Source organism: Tasmannia lanceolata, unplaced genomic scaffold, assembly GCF_043159265.1.
Source record: "Tasmannia lanceolata isolate RefF3 unplaced genomic scaffold, GAP_Taslan_0.1 ptg000054l, whole genome shotgun sequence".
Lineage (NCBI taxonomy): Eukaryota > Viridiplantae > Streptophyta > Magnoliopsida > Canellales > Winteraceae > Tasmannia > Tasmannia lanceolata.
In genome coordinates, this window is record NW_027518731.1 from 86,336 (window position 1) to 96,493 (window position 10,158).

At 37.0% G+C, this 10,158-nt stretch overlaps 1 protein-coding gene across 1 annotated transcript; it reads left to right on the forward strand.

Annotated features, from left to right (window-relative positions):
- The first annotated feature begins 2,219 nt into the window (after nucleotides 1–2,219).
- On the forward strand, nucleotides 2,220–9,419 carry LOC143864770 (metal transporter Nramp7.2-like). Its single transcript, XM_077375587.1, has 13 exons — nucleotides 2,220–2,458; nucleotides 2,558–2,636; nucleotides 2,724–2,764; nucleotides 2,999–3,077; nucleotides 3,279–3,383; nucleotides 3,500–3,609; nucleotides 4,413–4,594; nucleotides 4,887–4,956; nucleotides 7,064–7,237; nucleotides 7,866–7,970; nucleotides 8,110–8,241; nucleotides 8,337–8,432; nucleotides 8,853–9,419. Exons 1-13 carry the CDS (start codon nucleotides 2,318–2,320, stop codon nucleotides 9,195–9,197), a joined length of 1,659 nt encoding a protein of 552 aa, XP_077231702.1. The 5' UTR covers nucleotides 2,220–2,317; the 3' UTR covers nucleotides 9,198–9,419.
- The last annotated feature ends 739 nt before the right edge of the window (nucleotides 9,420–10,158 follow it).

Genomic DNA, 10,158 nt, shown 5'->3' on the forward strand with positions numbered 1-10,158 from the left:
CAAAACTACAATGGCAATGGAGCTTAGAAACGTTACCAATGAAGTTTCACGTTGGAAGGCTTAGGGAAACAGAAAACGAAAAGGTGATATGGGTATGTGAGAAACATAGGGATTTGAGCCTCTAAAAAGGGTGGGAAAAGCAAGGGGGTATAGTTGTCCCAAAACCAAAATTTTCGTACCAGACAGCCCCTACTTTATGAATTTGAAATGTCTACCCTTGATTCACAATAAAAGTAAAACTTGGCATTTTTTTAATAATTTTCCCAAGATTTTATTACGAGCTGCCAAAGGCTATTACAGTTACAAAAAGCTCTCACGTGCCATTAAAAAAGTAAAGACAAGCTGAGTTTGTGCAATTAACAAAACATGGTTGTGCTGATATCATTTCCCTAAGAGATAATTATCTGTCTATGAGATGGAGAGGGAGGGTGAGTTCTAGGCGTGCAACTTGGGTCGGGCTCAACCTGACCCGACAAGTTCAACCCATTTTAGCACCGGTTGGGCTGGCATTTCCTTGGGTTGGGCTGGGTTAGAGTTGGGAAAAGCCAGCCCGATTTAATTTCGGGTTGGGTTAGGGTTGACCATCCTCAACCCGAGGCTCGGCTTGGGTTAGGGTTGAGGGAATGCTATCTCGGGTTGTGTTAGGATTGGTTTCAACCCAACTCGATTTGCACCCCTGGTGATTTCATTGATTTGATGGGTGTTACAACATGGGTGATGTTGCTTTTGGATTCTAGGAAATTTTTGGAAAAGTTTGAAAAGGAAAAATATTTCAAAAAGTTCCCCTTTCTCTTCCGGGTTCCACGTGAAAGCAAAGATCCCACACCGGAAAAGTGAAAGAGATGTGGATGGGCTTATAAGGACTTGGTCACCTCCCTTGACGGCTAGCTAGCTTTTAAGGGTGAGTTCTACCCGGGTCCCAACAAGTGGGTATGAGACCGAAGGTTATTTGGGATAATATTTTATTCGTTGTGTGTGAATTAAAATGAAGCCGAGAACTACTAGTAATGTTAGTTTGAACTAAGAGAACATGATGATTTGGAAAGCAAAGATGGAAAGAAGCCAAATTAAACAATCCCTTGAATATGAAAATTCAGGAAAAATATTGAAATCAAGAAAGGGCATGAAATGCTATTACTGTGGTAAGGAAGGACACGTGAATAGAGAATGTTGTAAATTCTAGAGAGAGTTGAATGAAAGGAATGGTGAAGAAAAAGGGAATAAGAAGAAAATCACCTTAGTTGCTTCCGAAAATGATGTGGGTATTCTAGATTCATATAATGTAAACTACAACACGGCTTGATGTGTTGACACTAACTGGGTGATAGATACCAGTGCATCTTTCCAGACTTACAACTGAGCTTGATTTCAAGAGTAGTGGTAGATGATACAGGTTTTGAAAACTACATTGTTAAAGGGATATGAAAGCTTATCAAAGGGTATCTTGTTGTTGCAAGATATACAATGTGTTCCACCTTGCAAGACTCAAGTGCAAGTTCTCAAGGGTGAGTTGAATGCAAGCGTTAAAGACACTTCATCGAATTTATGGCATAAGCGGCTTGGGCACATGAGCGAAAAAGGCATGGACATTTTGGCAAAGAAGAAACTCCTCCCAAAGAGCATAGATATGCGTCTAAGCCCATATGATGATACCCTTCTAAATTAACCATAATAATATCCTTTCCCTCTAAATTGTGGAAAGAAAAAAAAATCAAGAAAAAAAATTTCTTCAGAAATATTTTTCATGCAATCCAAACCGAGTTAAAGGTAGGAAGATAAAAAAAACAATGGTAGAATCTTGGATATGCACAAGCTGTTTTTTAATGCAAAAAAAATTATAGGACAAAGTCTATTCCAAATATATGGGTATTCAAGTATAAAATACAATGTATGAATAAAGTATTCATACTTTATATCAAGGCATGATAAATGGCTGGAATCATGATAAATCCTAGGAAGATAAAAAAAACAACGGTAGAATCTTGGATATGCACAAGCTGTTTTTAATGCAAAAAAAATTATAGGACAAAGTCTATTCCAAATATATGGGTATTCAAGTATAAAATACAATGTATGAATAAAGTATTCATACTTTATATCAAGGCATGATAAATGGCTGGAAAATTGATAAATCCTCTCTCTCTCTCTCTCTCTCTCTCTCTCTCTCTCTGCAAATTGGCTTTGAAAGAATGATGACCTATTTGGGTGATGTTCAAGTTACATGCTTTACATATGTTTTATCTATAAATAGAGGGAAGTGAAGGACTGGATTCTTAGTAAAACACACACAGAGAGAGAGAGAGAGAGAGAGAGAGATATGGCAAGCCAACAAGAGGGAGCAATTCGGAAGGACCCTGCTTCGTGGAGAGGAAGCAATCGCATAGAGTCTCTCGAAGTGGATACAATTGCAAATGAAGACAAGCAGCATGATCAACATAAAGTAGAAGAGGATCACAAAGTGTGTCTTTTTGTTTTCTTACCCCACCTTTCATAACATGTCTTTTGCTTTGGAATGTTCAAAAATCTTCTTACATTTCAATATGTTTCTTGTGATTAGATATCCGGATGGAGAAACTTCCTCTCCTTCGTTGGCCCTGGCTTTCTTGTCTCCTTGGCTTATATCGATCCCGGCAACCGTAAATCTCTCTCTCTCTCTCTCTCTCTCTCTCTCTCTCTCTCCTTTTGAATAATAAATTGAAGTTTTTAATGTGGAAATGATACAGTGGAGACGGATCTCCAAGCAGGAGCAAGTGATAGATTCGAGGTGAGAGTGCATGTATCCATATATTCCTAGAGAAATAATATTTACACCCCCTTTCTTTGTCTTTTCCTATATCTATTTTGTTGAAAAATGAAAACGAAGTCAATTCCCAAAGAAGAAAAACAAAAGTGATGGAAATGATCCGAAAGGGGTGGAAATATTATTTTATATATTCATTCATACATGAAAAATATACTAAAAATATCAAATAACAAAAACCCAACTTCTAATCCACAGCTCCTCTGGGTGATTCTTATCGGATTGATCTTCGCTCTCATAATTCAATCTCTTGCAGCAAATCTTGGTGCTACAACAGGTATGGAAATCCAAATTATTTAAGAAAATAAGTAAATAATATTTACAAAAAACTGTCGCCAAAGAGTTTCAAATAGCAATGTACAAAAAAATCCGTCAATATAAATAGTTTATAGCGACGAAACAATAGTGGAAGATTTTTTTTTTTTTTTCCATTGTGATAAGTTATTTTTCTTGTAGTTTGAAATTAGGATCTTTTCAGGGAAGCATCTGGCTGAGCACTGTAAAGCCGAATACCCAAAATTTATCAAATATAGCCTATATTTGCTCGCAGAGGTTGCGGTTATTGCCACCGATATCCCCGAAGGTCTCTAGGGTTCTTCTTTCTTCTTTCTTGGTTTATCTTCTTCTTCTTTTTATTACTTCTTTGTTCATCCTTCTTTCTCTTGATTTGGGTATTGAAATTTTTTGATTATTTTGCAGTGATTGGGACGGCCTGTGCTCTGAACATACTCTTTCACATCCCTCTTTGGGTTGGAGTTCTCTTAACTGGATTGAGTACGTTGTTGCTTCTAGGATTGCAAAGATACGGGGTAGTTTCCTTTCTCTTTTTTTTTTTCTTTTGTGTTTGGTTATAGACTTGTAGATGATAAAGAGCGAGGCACTAAAATAAGATGCCAATTTTTATTCTTGATTCCCTCAATCCGAATGCAACAAAGTCATTAAGTTCAGTAAGGGCCCATTTGGATGCCGAGAAGATTTTGATTTGGATTTCTCACATTTGCAGCACTTTTTGTGTTGTGATTTGGATAGATTTCCAAGTCAGCGACTGGCAGTGAAAAAATTCAGATTTCCAAATATGCTGTAGAAATAACAATTGAAAATCCACAGATCTGGCAGTTTCCTTCACCCTCTTTGCTCCTCAACCACTCCTCTCGAAGTACCCCCTTCCCTCTCTGTCTCCCTCAACATGAGCTGGCGGATCTATTCATTTTGTAATCAAAAGTCAATTCCAAATCCAAATACAAAATATGAAGTATCCAAACAGGCCCTAAAGGAGTGTATTTAAATCATAGCTCAGATATTTTAGTCAACTCAGAAGTGGGTCTAATTGAGTAAACAGGAATGAGTCATTGACAACCCGAGCATATTTTTCTAATGATGTACATATCTTTCATATGACCACTTATATTTATTACAGTTTTACATGTGGGAGTGCTGATTGAGGTCTTTTTAATTTGATTATGAGGCAATTCATTTGGTTCTTTGTGTTGGGTTTTTTCCAACTTTTCACTGCTGTGAGTTTTTAGTGAGTCAACTCATTTTGTTGGCAAGTTTCTATCAGTTATGAAATGACTGGATTTTAGAGCTGACAAAAGATTTTTTTTTTTTGTAGGCTCGAAAACTAGAGCTCTTTATAGCAGTTATGGTGTTTATCTTGGCTGGCTGTTATTTTGGGGAAATGAGTTTTGTTAAGCCCCCTGCATCAGGGGTTTTCGAGGGGATGTTCATACCAAAGCTCAGAGGCAGTAGCGCCACTGCAGATGCAATCGCACTCTTGGGTGCGCTTGTCATGCCGTAAGAATCTTGATAATTCGATCATTAGTATATGAGGAATTCTAGACTGAAGGGAGCCCTTGCATAAAAGAGGTGAAAGGGCTCTCCCATTGGCTGCACATCACCATCATGCATTAATAACTGCCGAAAAGTCAAACATGATGGTGATTTGCAGCCAATGGGGGAGCCCTTTCACCTCTTTTTTGCAGGGGCTCCCTTCAGTTTAGACTTCCGCTTAGTATATATAAGTTTATTATTTTTTCTATCGTTCCTTTTTTGGTATGACAATTACTTCTTTTTTTTCTAACTACAGGCACAATCTTTTTTTGCATTCCGCTCTTGTTCTATCAAGGAAGATACCTAAATCTGTTCATGGGATCAATGTAAGCCTATAGAGGAAATAAGAAAACTGGTTTGAATTCAATGTCATTTAAAGTCATCATGAGTTTTGAATTCAAACATTACAGTTAGATGTGTTTCGAATTCAACTCATGAATATGTGGGCTAGAGTCATATCTTTTCTATTATAGTAATAGACGAATCAAGATAAGACCCAATCCAAGTTGAATGACATGTTGGCTAAAATATTTAATTTTCTAATATATAAAATTATATGTAGGAGCTGCTCTGGTACACGGCTAAGAAGCCCATGTAGAGCTCTACAAAATACTAGGAAAGACAGCAAAATAGTACACATATATATAGGGAAATGATATCAACGTTGCAATGTTTTAATAAGATGCGTGAAAGCATCCTATCGTTTAGTATTTAAAGAGCTGTCAAAAGGATATTACAGTTCTCAAAAAGCTCTTACAAACCTTTAAATACTAAACGATAGGATGCTTCGCGCATCTTACTAAAACATTGCAGTGCTGATATCATTTCCCGACACACACTGACATGTTTATTTCCATTGTCATTTGTTTTCTTTCCAAAAAATTTTTTTATTGGAAAACGTTATCTTTGTACCTCAATTTTTTTTTTGATGGAGTGGGCCAACTTTTTTTTTATCATGGGTGGGCCACCATTTTACACCTAATCTCGTTGGCCCACTCTCTCTATCCAAACCCATGAATATGGTGGGACGACCATTTTACACATGATGTTTTGATGTGGAGGACCCACCTCCACCCAAACCCATGCATAGTGTGGCATCCACCATTTTACAGCTAATTTTATTAATGGGATGGGGACACAACGTTTTTATGGCCTAGTGCCTACTACTTTATACCACAGGTTTTTTCTTTTTTCTTTTTTCTTTTTTGGGGGGGAGTGGGCACACCGTGTACACCTCAAGTTTTGTTGGTGAGAGGCCCAGCATTTTATATATAACAAAATGACTTACAAGAAAACTTAGTTACACCTCTCCTTTCCTTTTTCCTTTTTTATACAAATGAACTACATACATACATACATATATATATACAGAGAATTTATACGATAGGTGGCCGTGAAAACACATGAAGTCTAAAAAAGTAGGTACGGCCCACTTTTTTTGTTACGATCCAAACCGTTCATCTGTTTGGGCACAACCTAAATAAGATGTGTCCCAAAACTCATTTCCATAGGATGATCCTAACCCTCCGATCTGAACTGATCTGAAAATGGAGATTTCCAAAAATCATTTATGGAATCTTCTACAGATCGGAGGGTTAGAATCATCCTATGGAAATGATTTTTGGGGCACAACCTATTTACGTTGTGCCCAAACAGATGAACGGTTTGGATCATCGAAAAAAGTGGGCCGCACCTACTTTTTTCAGACTTCACGTGTTTTCACGGCCACCCATCATATAAATTCTCATATATACATATGTATATACAGGAAAAGGTTTCTGAGGTATTGCTCAGCCTAAGCAACACACTAAATACAAGATGTCGTTGTTTCACTCATCCAACCCATTCATTCTATAAGACCTAACATAGGTAGGGTTTCCCTAAGAAATCATCTCCATAAGATCATGGTAAGCGTTGATTTGTGGAGGTTTTAAAATGGATGGCTAGAAACTAGGCTTCTATAGATCGAATGGTTAGGATGATTGTATGGAGATGGTTTGTTCGGAACACCCTATCTATGTATGGTTCTATGAAATGCATGGGTTGGATGAGTCAAACTACATGGAGATGGTGTATTTATAGTGTCTTGCTTAGGCTGAGCTATAGCCATGTATATGTGTCTCGCCCCCATGTATATGTGTGTAGACTGAAACAACTCTTTAACATTCTTAACAACATTAATCACTTTGGTGTAGTCCCCATGTGACTTTTATATATACAACCAACTATGTAGAACTCCTTATAGTTATATGACTCTTAGATAAAGTAGCATAACATAATGAACTCTAGGGAACATTAAAAAAAACTTTTTTTCTATTTCAATATATCATTAATAAACTAGAAGAGTACCATGACACTTCACTTTCTGAGACACATTAATTTTGATTAACAAATTCCATCATGACACTCTTGTTTCACATGTTGTGATTTCAGGACGCGTGTAGGTATTTTCTTATAGAGAGTGGTTTTGCTCTATTCATAGCATTCCTCATCAATGTTGCTGTGATATCTGTGACTGCCACTGTCTGCTTCAAGGATAACCTATCGGAAGAGAACACTAATAGATGCAACAATCTCACACTGGATAATGCATCATTCTTGCTCAAGGTGAAGCAAACTTGATCGATTTTACCAGGCCATTTTTTCCTTTTTCTTTTTCTTTTTCGTTTTCTTTTCATATTCTTAATGAAGAATGAAAACCTAATGCAGAAGATCTTTATAAGACAATCCAGCAAGAGATCTCATGTACTATTACATGAACAATAGTAGTTAGGAAAGATAAAGAGGAAAACACTCTGAAAACGGGATTCCGTGTGGAAAATTAAAACAGAAGTAACATGACTATTGATTTGACCCATTTCAAAATGTATTTATTGCTTTTATGAGGATCTGAACTCCCTTCCTTTGTCTTTTAGTGGACACGGTGGCCAATGATTCGTGTCCCTTTTTTTACAAACCGGATTCCTATTCTCCTAGCAGTGCTAAAGATAACATGAACAACATTTTATTTTAGGGAAATGATTTCAGCACTCCATGTTTTGATCAAGATGCGGGAAGCATCTTGGCGTGTAGTATTTAAAGGCCTGTCAGAAGAACACTACAGCTCTCAAAAAGCTCTTACAAGCCCTTTAAACACTATACGACAATATGCTTCGCATCCTTATCAAAACATTGGAGCACTGAAATCGTTTCCCTTTATTTTTTTATTTTTATTTTCATTTTATCTTTTTTGCAGAATGTGTTGGGACGATCGAGTTCTATAGTGTACGGCATAGCTCTACTAGCTTCTGGACAGAGCTCCGCCATTACGGGCACTTACGCAGGACAATTTATCATGCAGGTGAGAGGATTGACTGATTTTCATTCTTATATTTCTGTCTGGGAATTGCATTTTGGGTGCAACTAGTGTGACTGTGAAAAAAATATTACCATCTTACTCTTTAATTAATTTTTTTTGTCAAAACTAAAATAAAAAATAGGGCTTCTTGGATATCAAGATGAAGTCATGGTTGCGGAATTTAATGACACGGTCCATTGCCATTGTTCCGAGCCTCATCGTCTCCATCATCGCTGGATCAGCGGGTTCCGGCAGTCTAATCATCATTGCCTCGGTATCTCTTTATTCCGTTAATTAAAATACACTATGACTGATTTCTACATTTGTATTCCTACTCATCTCCTAAACCCTTTTTCTGCACATATACAGATGATATTGTCATTTGAGCTTCCATTTACTCTCATCCCCCTTCTCAAGTTCAGTAGCGGTCGAACCAAGATGGGACCACACAAGAACTCAATCTATGTGAGTTCTTACTACACAATCCTCAATTCCACTTAACAATGCTCTTGTCGTTGTTGTTTTCTTGTTGCAGTAGTGGTTGATATTGACAATCTCGTGTTTTGATAATTGCAATAACTCACCTTCTCTTTTCTTTTCTATTTGACTTTTGAGAGCTTTTTCCGAAGAGTAATATGCCTTTGAAAGGTCATTAAACTGGAGCAAATTTTTTATATCAATATATTTCTGACATTTTAAAGTGAAAAGGATCAAAGCTTTAGCAGTGTGGGTCATTTTACACTAAATATGAACTTGTGGGGTTTTTTTTTTCAATTTTGAGTTGACCCGACGAGTTGTAGTAATGTCGTTGAAACATGAACATTTTAGAAAAAATCGTCGGATTTTATAATTTCTGACTCGGTCAATTTGCTTTGATGTGTGCAGATCATTGTGATCTCTTGGATCCTTGGCGTAGGCCTTGTTGGTATCAATATCTATTATTTGAGCACTGCTTACGTCGGTTGGCTCATCCAAAGTACCCTCCCTAAAGGGGCCAATGTGTTCATCTCCATCATTGTGTTTCCTCTCATGGTTATCTACATTCTCTCTATACTTTACTTAACCTTTAGGAAAGACAAAGTTGTCACCTTCGTAGACACAACCCCTCATCTTGAATCTTCGACGCAAACGCAATTGGAGAAAGGCTCCTTCCATGGCACTACCATTGACCATGGAATGGATGAAGTTCCCTACAGAGAGGACCTCTCCGAAATCCCACTTCCCGAATAGACATCAAGTGATAGAACGTGTGATCAACTCGAGGATCCGATGAGTTCTAAATAAAGAAGACCTCGGGGAAGTAGTGAAAGTATCATCCTCACACTTGGTTTACACTACTGTAAAGCAGTTATTTACTTTGTGTTCTTCTCTTGTTGTATCTACTGTCTTTTATGTAAATCTCTTCGAAGGCAGAACGTCTGAATAGAACTGAATGCAATTCATAAGCTTGAAGAAGAAAAACATTTATTTGTTTTGTGTTCCTCTCTTGTTGGCCCTACCAATGAGATGATCAAAATCGTCCAATCCATGGTTTAAAAATGGATAGTTCAAACAAGAAATCATCGAAGGTTTACATTCATTGGAAAAAAAATACAAAATAATAAATTAATCATGTATTTAAAGTAGGTTGGAAAGCTCGAAGAAGGGAACTTCCACATCAATAAAACTTTTTTTGAAACACCTTCAACCCACCGAGTCACCGACCAAAGCCTAAAAAAGAGGGACTTTAAGATTAATCCTATTTTTAGACTTAGGAAAAGAAAATTATGGAATATATCATTTTCCATGGTAAAAAAACTCTAGGTCCTGGTCAAGGTTTTAAATTTCGGCCTAAATCCAAAATTTCGGTTTCGGTCAAAATTTCGAATTTCGGTGAGGACCGAAACCGAAATTTCAGAAATTTCGGCAAAATTCATGATAAATTATTAATTTTTTTATTCCATCACAAAATTTCAGCCGAAATTACCGAAATTTTTCGGCCGAAATTTCGGCCCAAGAAAACGACATTTCAAGCGCGTCTACCGAATTTCGGCCGAAATTTTGGGATTTCGGCTAAAATTTCGGTTTCGGTGAGGACCAAAATTACCCCCGAAACCGAAATTTGAGACCTTGGTTCTAGTAGGTTCACACTTTTCCTTATCAAACACGGAGAATTTTTTATTTTGGAAAAAAAAAATCTATGAAAATGAGT